Source organism: Callorhinchus milii, unplaced genomic scaffold (assembly GCF_018977255.1).
Source record: "Callorhinchus milii isolate IMCB2004 unplaced genomic scaffold, IMCB_Cmil_1.0 Scaffold1, whole genome shotgun sequence".
NCBI lineage: Eukaryota > Metazoa > Chordata > Chondrichthyes > Chimaeriformes > Callorhinchidae > Callorhinchus > Callorhinchus milii.
Genome location: NW_024704742.1, coordinates 114833019 through 114847541, shown reverse-complemented (window position 1 = coordinate 114847541; position 14523 = coordinate 114833019). Strand labels below are relative to the sequence as shown.

General features: G+C 40.6%; 1 protein-coding gene across 4 annotated transcripts in view; it reads left to right on the top strand.

Moving 5' to 3' along the window:
* msh3 (mutS homolog 3 (E. coli)) overlaps positions 1 to 14523 on the top strand; it is a 122287-nt gene that overhangs the window by 106602 nt on the left and 1162 nt on the right. For 3 of the 4 annotated variants that reach the window (XM_042334566.1, XM_007899764.2, XM_007899765.2), the window contains 2 exons: positions 2024 to 2150; positions 7841 to 8015. In XM_042334566.1, the coding sequence (XP_042190500.1) occupies positions 2024 to 2150; positions 7841 to 8015 (302 nt within the window). Of the gene's footprint in view, positions 1 to 2023; positions 2151 to 6058; positions 6273 to 7840; positions 8016 to 14523 lie in introns of those variants that run through there. The other variant, XM_007899766.2, reaches the window with a different exon arrangement.

The window sequence follows — 14523 nt, the reverse complement described above, 5'->3', positions numbered from 1 at the left end:
GTGTTGCTCTCCTCTGCACTGCCTCTAGGGCCAAGGCAGCCCCTTTTGTCATGGTGACCAGAACTGCGTGAAGTGCTTTAGGTGCCCAGATATCATGCTCAAGCTATAGAACTTGGTTCTCTAGCTCTGTGCTCAATTGGCTGCTTTGTTTCACGTACAAAATACACAACTAATTCACTTTACGGTGCTTTCTATGAAACGCTTTGAGACATCTCAAAGACAGGATAAAGCACTATATCAAATGCAAGGATTATTATTAACAGTAATAATATAATAATCCTTGAATTTGATATAGCGCTTTTCACGCCTTCTAGATGTCTCAAAGCGCTTCACAGAATATACTGTAAAGTGAATTGACTGCATTTTTGTGGGCGAAACGCGGCAGCCAATTGTGCACAGCAGTGTCCCACAAACAGTCGTGGATTGAAGTGACCAAATTATTATTTTTTTTTCTTGAAGGATTATTATCAGGCGTGTGGAATAAGGAAACTTGCCCAAGATTTCGCCCTGCCGGGAATCAAACCCAGATCTCTCGCTTGTGAGGCGAGTGCTCTAACCACTGAGCCACAGGACTCCACAATTATTATTATTGAGTATAACTTCTGAGGATCTGAACTAAACTGATTTGGCCACAAAGGCAACATCCTGTTTGCTTTAAGTTTTTTTTTTCTCTGTCACACTATTTTGGCATGGTAAGCAATGAGCCAACTAACACTCCGAGATCTCTTTGAGTTTCGCTCTTGTAAATTCTATCCAATGCTTGTTTCATGAAGGAGAAAGGAATTGTGGGGTAAGGAGGGATGCTAGGGAAGAGTTGGGAGTTAGGATTGGTGAAAGATTTAATTTCGACACTGCTATGGACTGTAGTTGGGTAAAATTATGTTGTATGGTCAACATAATTTATGTGCCTAATAAACTAGAATCCTCTTTAGTCGATTCCATGTAATTGTATGTAAATATAACTCACAACAAAAACTATGCAAATAATGAAGTCAATTTTTTTTAATTAAACTAATCTTAGTCTCAACTTTTTCTAAAAGTGTTCAAACAGTGGGGTGAAAATGAACATAATCATTTATGCATTAAAGTGCTCATAGAAACTGAGTGAGAGTTAGTGCTGTACATATTTAATAACAAGCTGATGACACAATACATTGTAATTTTTACCGGCTATATCTGAGCCTGTGTGTGCAGCTCTTTACTTGAATTGTTATGTAATGAAAGCATGTACGAAACCTTCACACACGCTTTCATTACATCGAGGCTTGACTCTGCAAACTCCTTGCTTGTTGGCCTCCCCAACTCCTCCCTCCATAAGCTGCAGATCATCCAGAACTCTGGAGCCCGTGCCCTCTCGCACAGCGGGCTCCATGACCCTATCACCCCCATCCGACTCCAGTGGCTTCCCATCACACAGAGGTTACAGTTCAAGATCCTAGTCCTCACCTTCAAACCCCTCCATGGTCTTGCTCCCCACTACCTCTGTGACCTCCTAACCCCCTACCATTCTGCTCGCTCCCTCCGCTCAGCGGGTTCTGGCCTGCTTCATGTCCCCCGCGTCGCTCACCCCACCATTGGCAGGTGGGCCTTCAACCACTTTGCTCCCACCCTTTGGAACTCCATCCCGCATCCTCCGCCTTTTCCCTCTCTTGCCACCTTCAAGACCCATCTCAAGACCTTACTCTTCAACCGTGCTTTCGATCTCCCTGCTTCCCCCCCATCCCCTCCACCCTCCCCAATCCTGATACCTAGCTCAGGTCCGAAACTCTGACTGACCAGCGCCTTGGGATGTCCTCCTGACGTGAAGGGCGCTATACAAATGTAATTTTGTTGTTGTATAAGATGATGGATGCTGAAGTTTGTTGTATTGTAGAACTGATTAAATATATTCAGTTTCTTGAATGCTAATTTTGTTTTCAGATTTTTTAACCCAAGTTGTTATTTCTAGAGGCCATACATTGATTGTGTTTACTGGGAAATTCAGTCCTACAACTTGTTGAAGGCATTGTGATATTGTTTCCAGGTCAAATCCCTGACCCTGTTTGTAACGCACTATCCTCCTCTGTGTGAGCTGGAGAGACTGTATCCAGAGAATGTCCGGAACTATCACATGGCCTTCCTGCTGAATGAGGAGGAGGATGAACAAAAAGGTATGAAAGTTTCATGTCTGATAAACTGAACTCTGATGCTTAAGATAATAATAAGAGTCCTTATATTTAATGCAGTCTTTTTGATATAATAATGCAAGAAATATGGAGACAGACACATTAAGCAAGTGGACAGAACTGTGGCACAGGAATTTAATAATAATACAACAGATTTCGATTTGCATAGCACCTTTAATGTCGGGAGGATGCCCCAAGGCATGGTCAAAGAGAAAGGGTTTGAGCTGCACCTTGATGGAGATGAGGGAAAGGGCAAGTTGTAGGGACTCTGGAATGGAATAATTTGCACACAGCAATGTCCCACAAACAGCCTTGAAGTGTACATTGTCCTCTCTTCTATCTAGCCTCTAAACTGTCATTCTGACCATTGAAACCTTCATCAATAATACTATGTTGCTTTTCTCAGAACATTTTTGTCTTGCTCCTCCTCAGGACCAAGTACACATCCTTATATTCTCCTGATGTTCCCTTGAATACTCACTGTTGAAATTAAAACCTGTAGCAACTTTCTTATCCTGAGACCCTCAAAATTGTGAAACTCTCCCCACAATTTTCCCATCTTCCTGCAACCCACAGGCATCTAAATGTAAAACAACAACAAGATTCCATTTATAGAGCGCCTTTCACATCAGGAGGACGTCCCAAGGCGACATTACAAAACAAATCACCCAACCATCACTACATGAGTATTCTCATTGTTTCACCTATTCTTCTCAATCTTTGCTCTTCGCATAGGCTTAGCAATTGTTTTTCTTTTTAACTAATGTGAAAAACAATTAAACCAAGCAGTTTGGTGTTTTGACTCAAATATATCTGGTGATAGTGGTGTCTTCCTAAAGCACAATACATTTTCAGTTGTAGTTGCACATTGTCTAGACATTTTACCCTAGGCAGTAGTCATTCCTCTACATGCACATAACGTCAGACTTGTCATCTGAAACTAGATTTTGCTGCTTTGCTTGGCAAAGCCAAGCCAAACAGTTCAATAGCACAGGCCAGTATAAATTCGTAAATGCTGCTTTGATTACACAGTACATCCTTACTTACTTCACAGTATGACAAGGAAAGCTTTCACGCTTTCTTGTTATGTACTCATTATTGACAGATACCGGAATAAAAAGCTATTCAACTGTTGATATTAAAGCTGCCTGTGCAGACTCTGAATCGGATTTATAAGAATAGAGGCAAGCAAAGTAACAGAGGGATTTGGGTACAAGTCCTGCAAGTTGTAGGACCAGGAAACAGACAGTTAACTACCAATACCAAACTCGCCCCATTATGCACGGGGCAATTTGATGCATACCTAACACCATTAAACCACAGTGCGTATCAGTGATACCTACTTTATACAGCAGGACATTGGAGAAAGCTTTCCCAGTTCTTTGAATACCCAAACAGAACAGCCGAAAAAAACTTTCAAATTATAGTGAAACTCTGTCACTCCAAGCGAAATACAGTGGTTCAAATTACTACTTTAATGGAGTTGACAAGTTTTCCAAAGTACTCTTATCTCGAAAAGTACAAAGTATTTGAATAGCCGGGATAAAGAGTGAGTGCAGATATTGAGACACACACACTCAATGAATTGCTATCTCACATGTAGACAGCGTTTTGGACCACAGAGTGAGCGGTGGGAAAAAATGAAGGCACATGGTTTTGCAGTTGCAAGAGAGCATGACTGAGGGGAAGGGAGAGATGGTGTGTAGGGTGATAGAGGAGTAAATGAAAGTGTCACCAAGGGATTGGCTCTTCCTGAAAGGGAAGGGAGTTGGTGTCTGGGGTTGGAATTGTGATGTTGGTGGAAAAAATCCTGAGTATTAACCTGGATGGTCAGGAGGCTGGTGAAATGAGAGAAAGGAATCTGTCACTGTTGAGAGAAGAGGAAAGAGAATAAGAGTTGAGGGGTGAAACCAGGACCAGACAGCCGTTGTGATCACTGACGTTGGAAGTGAAGCTTCGTGATTAGTGACTAGGGAAACCCTCTCGAAGGATAAAAAATGCCCTTTTTGAAGCTCTGGTGCAGGAAGTGGAGTGATTAAAGCTGATGGGTCAGAGACGGAGAAGCTGAAAGGAATGGAACCTTTGCAGGAGAATGAGTGGGAAGAATGAAAATCTAAGTAGCTGTGGGAGTCTGTGGAATTGTAATGTATGTCAGTTGTAAGAACATTATCTGAGAGAGAGAAAAACGTCAGGGAATAGTTAGGGATAAACTCAGTTAGGGATGAGTGAGGGCTTGGTGGAAATGACAGGCATAGTCTTTGAGGCAGTTCCAGATCAGAGCAAGAGGAGAAAGCAGCACTAAGTCAGTCATCAGAGCAGTAAAGGAAGAGGTTAGGAGCTAGCCTGAGTAGTGCTGGAACAAAGGGGTGTTCCACCTAACCTACCGAAAGCACAGGTTCCCACGGAGCTCAATTAATCTGGAGGATATGTTTGGAATAGAAAAAGATTATTGCAGCTCAGGCAACTGTAGCTAATGGAAAAGGCCAGTCAGGGAGTTGGGTAGTGGGGAGGGGGTGGTTGGTCAAGGAAAACGCCTTCTGTTCAGCTTTCCGGTCTAATCTACTGTTTTGCTGATAGCGGTACATGGAGACATTTCCACTTGCATGGTCAGACCGAATTGTTCTCGCTTTATCTAAGTCCTCTCATGTTTCAGGCACTCAGCACAGCTCACAGTAGCAGCATACAATATATATTAATGCCAGTAAACAGAAAGGATGTCCACTTGTTGTGCTAACTTAACAGCTTCCATTTAACACGAACCATAATGTGCATTTTTAATATTCCAGTCTTGAACACAACATAGTTGTGTCAGAAGGCAAAATACTGCAGATGCTGGAAATCTGAAGTAAAGAAGTCGCTGGGAACACTCAGTAGGTCAGGCAGTATCTATGGAGAGAGGGAAGTGAGATAATATTTCAGGTTGATGATCTTTCGTCAGACGCTGCATTGTATTCACTACCGCCTGACTTGTTGAGCGTTCCCAGCAACTTCTGTTAATTATTATAGTTGTGTCAGAGTCGTTGATGGGGAAATGTATACGCAATTTCCATACTGCTTCTAAAGAGTTAAAGAAAATAAAATCTCTAGTTTCTTTTGTTGAAGTGACAGGAGCGATGAGAATTTCTTCAGACTTGATTTCCTTTTGGCCCAGTGTACTTTTTGGATACTCTGGGGGTGAAGATTGTGTTTTATTCTTGAATTTTTAAAGCAAGTTTCCTCCATCAGCAATTCTAACACAACTATGTTGGGTTCATGATTGGAATATAAAAAACAATCAGATCAATCTCTTGAACTGCACTTTTTTCAACATCTCCCTCCCACTACCCCCCACCCAAACCTCCAGTGCGGGTACTCAGTCAGTTGTATGAGGTGCTTTGAGACGTCTTCCCTAAGTGAAAGCTGCTGTTTAAATGTAAATTGTTTTTATTAGCAGTCTTACCTGTACTTTCACGTAGAGAAGACGTGAAAAGCGCTATAGCAAATGCAAGGATTATTATTATTATATTCTACTTGTGCTGAGATTCCAGTTTCCCATCTTATCTTTAACAGCTGGAAATCCACATGCAATTGATGCCAAGCATTAAGAAACTATTCCTTCCTTAAAACAGTCTCTTATCATCATGGATTATGTATTAGAAGATAAAGATAACGATTGAGGTTCATTGTGTGCATTTCTAATTTATTATTATTCTAATAACAGGAAGCTGTTATTTTCTGCATTGAATACAATAACTAATATGCCACCTTTATATACAGAATAATGAAAAAGCAGCAACTAACTACAATACTTCAACCTAATCAAAGGGCTCCAGAGATGGTGTGGATTCTGAATACGTTCTGAACTTTTAGATTTCATCCTTATACCACAACTTTTTATCTGTTGTACCTGACAGGGATATCACAGCCATGGAGGTGATTCAGCAGTAATGCACTTGGGTGATACAAGGTTATAGTTCAATGGACATGCATTCTTGCTGGAACAGAGAAGATTGAGGATGAAATACAAGTTGTCAAAATTAATGTTTTTATAGACCAGATGGAAAATCCACTCATCGTTGCAAGGGAAGATAAACAAAGAATTAACACTGGAAGATATTTTGCTCTTATTATTTTACTCATTTCTGTTCCAGCAAGAAAACCCCTCCACAGAACCATAAATGACTTGGACCTAAAGTTCTGCTAAACCTTTATAAGTCACTGGTTAATCCTCAGCTGGAGTATTGTATCCAATTCTGGGCATCACACTTTAGGAAGGATATCAAGGCCTTGGAGAGGGTGCAGAGGAGATTTACCAGAATGGTACCAGGGATGAGGGACTTTCGTTATGTGGAGAGACTAGAGCAACTAGGGATTGTTCTCCTTAGAGCAGAGAAGGTTAAGGGAGATTTAATAGAGGTGTTTAAAATTATGAGGGGTTTTGACAGAATATATAGGGAGAAACTGTTTCCACTGGCAGGTGGGTCGGTAACCAGGGAGATAGATTTAAGATAATTGGCAAAAGAACCAGAGGGGAGATGAGGAGACATTTTGCAGTTCTTGTATTGGATAAAAAGCACCTTCATTTCTTCTCTACTTTTCTTTAATAAAGCAAAGCAAGAGAGGGCGATTCAAGAAAAGATAGAAATGTTCTGCATGAAAGAGGCCCATTTGGTCCACCACATCTGTGCTTTTGCTACTTATATCTCCTAAATCCCCTTTTTATTAATCCCTTTTTCCTAATCTCCCCATAGCCCTTAATGTTTTATATAGGTGTTTTGTTTAATCCGGTATTTTTACTGTCAAATGATGGTCAGCTTTTTGAAATATCTCCTTAATTGGGTTTCTTCAATACGATAAATTATGCTGGGGAAAACAAGCTGAAATGTTCATGGATTTGGGATCCAGATTTTCCTTATAATAACTTGCTGGGAACTATAAATGGATAATTCAAGAACGATGTAGGGTTGGGAGCTGACAAGGAAACAGTGTTCTGGTGAGCCTGATCTGTACAGACTATGTTTTGGAAGATGTTACTTCCTGCTCTGTCTAGGATTAGCTGGGTTTTTTCAGTTTCACTTTAGTGTAGTGTTGAACTTCTGTCCAGCACGGAAAATGATAATTCGGCCCAACTAGTCTTGTTTATAATAATAATCCTTATAGTTTATAATTATACTGCACATGAGTCCCCACTTTCTCCTTACCACCTCCCTTTCCCTTCTATTCCTTCTCTCTCATCTGTTCCTTTCTCCTTGACAATTGTGATGCTATCTATACTGACAGTCCACATACCTATTCCCCTTTTATAATAATAATTAATAATCCTTGCATTTAGTATAGCGCTTTTCACATCTTCTAGATGTCTCAAAGCGCTTCACAGCATATACTGTAAAGTGAATTGACTACATTTGTGGGCGAAACGCAGCAGCCAAGTGCGCACAGCAGTGTCCCACAAACAGTCGTGGATTGAGTGATCAAATTATTTTTATTTACTAAAAGTGCTGAACTTTACACGTAAGTGAACCTTTTTTTTGGTACGTTTCATCAAACCGTTTTCTGCGTGGTGTGCAGTTTAAATCCTGCCTGCGCTTTGTTACACTGTGGGAACAGCTGTATTCACTTTCCGACACCAGCCATCTGGTTTAATTGTTTGCCTGAAAGAAGATTGACTGACACACCTGCCCTTTTAATCCGCACAGGATTGGTGGAGAAATTGCAGCCGGAGTTCATCACTTTCCTCTATCAGATGACTGAGGGGGCTGCAGCTTGCAGCTATGGCTTAAACGTGGCCAAACTGGCCCACATGCCTGATGAAGTACTAAAGAAAGCTGCTCAGAAATCCAAGGCACTGGAAGGCTTAGTGAACATGAAAAGGTATGAACGCCCGTGATCCTGATTTAAGAATTACAGGAATTTTTTTTGTTCTTAAAAAGCGTCTTGCTGATTTTTCTCAAACTTTTAAGCATCTTGAAAGATAAAAAAAAAACATTTAATTCTACTTTTTTTTGGCTCGCCTGGCTTTTATAAAGCTTTGTGCATTAAGATTTTACATCTGTTACCAATATTAAAATGTCAACCTGCCAGCAGCAAGGTTGAGGTTAAGCAAACTTCGAGTATTCTTACTGTATCTGATAAGAATGTTCTACTTAAGCAGGGATGATATTTGCCAAGACTTGAACGCTGATTTATGAAGTCCAGAAGGCATATTGTTCAAACTGATATATTATTTTCTTCCAGTGTGATGGCTAAACATGCACAGACAGATGCTCCATATTTCTTGTGTTTGTCCTGACCCTTTTGCATATTTATTTGGCAACCTGCTGCTTGCTGACCCATTTCTGTGGTGTAACATTGAACTTCGAGACAATTTTTTCAAGATTTCTCGTGCAATAATTTATAAGTCATAGCAAACACACAGGTGCTTCATCCAGGGAAACTGATAAACAGTTCAGTGCTGTGTTTACCCTGTGGTGCAGCTGTCAGCAGATGGGGAACTGCCAGATGCTGTGACCTCTGGAGACTGGATGCCTATCAGGACACTCGGAAGCAGCGAGTCCAGTCCCGACGTCTCCAGTCCAGCTCTTTGCCGCTTCTCAATGTCTCTGGGCTATGGGTGGATCTGAGCTTTCGGTTCAGGCCGGCGTTGTGGTTTCCCACCGCTATTCTGCTGGATCTTCCCCAGTCAATGGTGATAGACCATAGGAACAGTAATAGGCATTCAGTCCCTCGAGTCTGTTCCGCCATTCTATTACAACAACAACTTGCCCTTATATAGCACCCTTCACGCTGGGCGGCGTCTCAGAACGCTTAACAATGGTGAAGCCCAAGGTTGAGCCCGGGGGAGGGAGAAGGTGACCGTAGGCGCAGTCGAAAAGGAAGGTCTTCAGGCACAACTTGAAGATGGCGAAGGGATTGAGGGAAGGGGAAAAGGGTTGAGGGAGCGATTAGATCATGGCTGATCTGTACCTCAACTCCTATTACCCACCTTTGCCCACGTCCCTTGATACCCATACCCAACAAAAATCTACTCACCTCAGCCTTGAAAATTTGAATAGATCTAGCACCACAGCCTTTTGGGGGAGAGAGTTCCAGATTTCCACTACTCCTTGTGTGAAAAAGGATAGTGGAAAGTACCCGAGAATTACCAAGATAATAAGCGTATGCTGAGGTGACAGTGCTGTAGTGTGTATGGTTGAATTATTGGCATTCTCTTCTCTGGGTCAGAAGATGTTTAGAATATTGTGTTAGTATTGGTCAGCCCACTTTAGGAGGACAACAAGGCAATAGAAAGGGTAAATTTACTAGGTGATATCGGGGATGAGTGGTTTAGGCCTAAGATCAGAACCTGGAGGAACTTGTTAGTGAACCAGTGACTAGAAGGCATCAATTCAAGCGAACAAATGGGGAGGTTGGGAGAATTTGTTTCACACACAATGTAGTTAGGATATGGAATGCCCTGCTGGGAGCAGTGGTTGTGGCAGAATCCATATTAGCTTTCAAAAGGAATCTAGATGGATACCTAAAATAAAAGGGAGGTAAATGGGACTGAAAAGATTGCTCTGTAAAAGAGCCAGCGCAGACATAATGAGCTGAAAGATCTTCTTCTGGGATGGAACTTTCTATGATTTTTTGATGGGGAGTATAGCCTAGGCTGATGTTCCAGATGCAGAACTTGAGGGATCGCTGAATTATTGTGGTGTGGTCCTTTGGATGAGACATACAATCAAGGTCCCATCTCCCATTTTCCTGCTCTGATGATTCAGGTTTATGTTAACAGTCAATTGGTCCTTGCCAGTATTTCTTTCTCATTCATATTCAGCAAAAATACAATCTCATTCATTTCGTTGATATTTATACAATGAGGAGGTTAAAAAACTATGTGCTGTAGCAGTGATGTTTGATTGCAGGAAAATATGCCTCTCAACGTCAATTATTTTGAGCAGAGAATCCCCTGTACATCACAAGATCTCAGATTTCATCAGAGCCAGAGTTTTGTGATTCTGTCTAATGTCTAATTATGGGGAGTTTTGATAAAAGTCGATAGAAATTATTATAATAAGAAATTATTTCCACTGGTCAGAGAGTCATTGACCAGAGGCATCACTTTCACATAATTAGCAAAGGGAGAGGAGGGAGATTTTTATACACACCAAGGTATTTGTCTGTGGAATGCCCTGTCTGGTACAGTGGTCGAGGTAGGATCCACGTTAGATTGTAAAAGGGAACTGGATAGATATCTCAAAAGTAGTAATTTGCAGTGGTATGGGGAAATGGTAGATCAGTGAGATCTTTCTGTACATATATGATGGGCTTATGATTTTCTTCTGTGCTGTAATTTTCTATGGATCTATGGTAGAGGTGATCCATGTAGCAGACGGAGGTTTTGTTTCCAGCGGTCATTTACACTTTTTCAGTCTTGTTCTTGATGCAGATTAGTTGTTACATTTGCCTGTATATCAACAGTCACTACACATCAGAACAAGCAATTATGTGAAGTGTTTTTTTGATGGGAATGAGCTGCATTTGCAAATGTTTCTTTGAAAAAGCACAATTTTTCAGAACAATGGAAAAGCTAATCATCAGTGAAGAATACCATTTACCTTGTTGGAGTGAATAGTCCAGGGAGTCATAACACAACTTTTAAATTGTATATTCGTGTCTATAGATCATTATAACACGCTATATCAAACACAAGTATTATTATGATATAGTTCCTTTCACGTTGGAAAGAAGTCTCAAAGTGCTTCATAGAATTTACTTATATGGTAATAAATATAAGTATTTGCTTTAAATTTTCTCTTCTGGTGAACTGCCAGTTTACTGCTTAGTGTATGTTGCCATAGAATAAAATGTCCTAGTTTCAGAGATACAATGGTACAAAATAAGTGTACTGCGACTATTGCCTTGTTCTATATGATTATAGGTTCAGTTTTGTAGGTAAACAGAATGAATCTGAAGCAAATAGGATGCTTAGTTTATTACAGAAAGTCCAATTATTTGCGATTCATCTGATGATCCCCAGTGTTAGAGGAATGAGCTATGAGAACAATTAAACAAGCTAGGGCTCTTTATTTTTGAGAGAAGGTCACTCAGAGGAGCCACATAGAGATGTCTAACATTTTAAATGGAATTGAAAAAGTAAACCCAGACCAATATTTCAGAATGCACCAGGAAAGTAGCACAAGAGGACATGGGTTTGGAGTTATGAAGGGCAATTTCAGGAGAGAGGCCGGAATGTTTTTCTTTAATCAAAAGTGTAATTGCTGTACAAATATAAATTTGTTGTTGTTGTAAACACTGTAGCTGGTCGCCAGAAAGGGTGATTGAGGCTAGGAGTTTGATGCCATGATGAGAGGGTGGTAAGAATGCGTCTTTTGGAAGGGATGAGATCAGAAGAACCATCTTCATCTGAAAACCGATCTTATGGCCTTATTAGGTACAAATCTGGCTCAGTTGGAGTTGAGTCAGAAAGTTGTGAATTCAAGGCCCATATTGGGACTTACAGCTCATACTGTAGTCTGACACTTGAGTGTAGTGCTATTTCAGATGAGATGTTAAACCAAGGCTCTGTCTGCTTTTCAACAACAACAACTTGTATTTATATAGTGACCTTCATGCGAATAACATCACGGAGCACTTAACAGCAGTGTGGCTCGATCCCGATCCAGAAAGGGGATGGAGGTGGTTGAAGGCATGGTTGAAGAGGTGGGATTTGAAGATGGGCAGAGGGGCCAAGGCAGAGGGATCGAGGGAAGGAGTTCGAGACATTTGGGGCATAGTGGCTGCCGTCTAACGGGTAGGGTGGTCCCAGCTGGACAAGAAGTGGGAAAGCTTGCCTGACAGCGATATCAATGGTTTTAGCTGGTTAGACTCCAGCAGTTCCCCAGTGCACACTCTGAGGTCCTCAAGCTTTGGCCTCCCGCACCTAATACTTTTCGGAATTAGTCCAGCAGAAGGCATCCCTCCAGGAAGAGAGTGTGCCTTCCATTCCAACAATCTATCTCTGGAATTCTCAGCCTGGATTGAATACTCTTAAGCATGGTAATGGGTTTCCGCATGTTTCTTAGACACCTGGCTGGCCCCCAACCCCCCAAAATGCTGGTTTTAGCTGGTTAGACAACCGCAAAGCACACATCAGGGTCCCCAAGCTCTTGCCACCCTGTGCCTAATACTCTCCGGAATTAGGTAAGCAGGGTTCATCCCTCCAGGGGTAGAGTGCACATTCCATTCTAAACACGGAAATTTCATACATGTGCAAGTGACAGGCATGTAGCTCTGTTTGGTTTAGATAAATACGCAAAACAAAAAAAATAAGCAAACAAAAAAAATAAGCAAAGCTCAAAACAAATAACACGACAAACCTACAAACCTGAGCCCTTTGAAGTCTCCCTTTTAGTATCGTGCCTGTGATAAAGCGATACAAATATTCACATTTTTCTAACACCTCGTCTAAAAGGACAGTGTTTCGAACCCACAACCATATGTTGTGTTCATCCATTTTGAACACCTCCTAGGCTCTGACGATTTGTGCCCAGATTTAGTGGCTGCTTGCAAATGCTCTTTATGTGGGATTGATCGTTACAAAGAATGTAATTAGATTTTTCTTGTTTTTCTGTTATGTAAACCCATTTGATTTTGCAGAACAAGCTGCACTATGACAAAAATAGTTTGCCATCTGGTTGTGTGTTTTTCTTTCTCCTAAGATCACATCATAGTGACACTCAGGAGGGCAGTTGAGAGTCAAAGCAAGAGCATGACAAGGAGAATTATCGTGAATTAACTGTTGTAAAGCTGCTGTGTTTAGTAAATAGGTTTGGACATTTTTGTGTGCGAGTTAATAGCACGGTAGTATTTATTGATGATAAATGGATGCAGAGCCCACTTGTACACAACTGTAAGAACATTGTCACTGTTGTGCCTTTTCACACACTGTGTGAGCACAGAGCAGGAGACATGGCTTTCAACAGATCGTGAACCTTTGTAATAAGATCTGAAGCACACAACCTTGTTAACTGTTTTAATTCCATGCTAACCTTTTTCTTGTATATTGTTTTCTTTTCAAGAGCTCAAACTGTCATTTAATATGTTCTGCCAAAGCCTATTTCAGTTGTTGAAACACTGTCTTTTAATAGATGTAGGTGCATTGAGACTGTCAAGGACCTTGGCTTCTCTTTCAACCCAATAAATTCCAATAAAACCTATCACTTATCCTTTTAAAGTGGAGCACTATCACATTTCGGACAGAAGGTTGTGGGTTCACTTAAGCTCATCTCGTCTGATATTTCAGTGCAGTATTGGGGAAACACTGCATTGTCAGGTGCCACCTCTCAGATAAGATGTTAAACTGAAGTCCCATCTGCTTGCTGAAGTGGACATGAAACACTAGGCTTTTTTTTCAAAGTACTCCAACTACAACGTGCCTAAGTGTAAAAATAAAGTGTCACCAAAAACGTAACTTGTATATTTTGGTTATGATGCCCAGATATTAAGTAAACCACATGAACAAATGTTCTGGAGATAATTTCATTGATTGTATATTTTATTTCACCCACAAAATTCACTTTACAATATATTGTCAATTCACTTTACAATATATTCTGCGAAGCGCTTTGAGATGTTTTAAAGACGTGATAAGACACTATATCAAATGCAAGGTTTATTATTATTATTGTTCTGGTTGTACCATGAGTTTAATTAGGAACTGAAGGTAGAAGTTGGAAAACTAATTTCAACAGATCTTTGAACTTGTGAAAGTGCAGTACAGAGAACTCTAGATTACAAGAGACTCAAATTGATCTAATCTAATCAGTATAGATACTAGCTTCCGATAACAGCATCAATCTTTTTCTGAAATGAGTCTAGTGTCCAGGCCTTCCTTGCAATCTATACATATTGTTAATTACCTTCTGTATGAAGAAATACTTTGTGGTATCTGTTGTGAACTTGTCTTTCATGAACCTGAACCTGTGCCCGCTTGTTTTTCTACCTTGTCACTAAAAACAAAATATTCCAGGCTGTCGATCAACCTCTAGCTCATGTGCTGCAGGTCTTCTGCTGCAGCACGGGGTAAACACAGAGATTAAGGAGGTAATTCCCAATTGTTAGTATATTTACTGATCTTGGCTAGTAAGAATATTGTATTCTCCACTGATTTGTAGGTTATGGACCTTATAATGGGAAATTATAAGATAAGTTCAAAATTGAACTGTAAACTCACCACCAAAGTCTGTAAATTTACTGAGGATCAAAGAATTGCCTCTTAAGAGTCCTTGTTGACAAACTAACAGTAACTGTGATGGATTGATTGACAATTTGTCTGACATTAAAACATTAAAACAGTGGCCTTAAAATTAAGATTGTGCAGAACTTTGGAGGGTTCTTA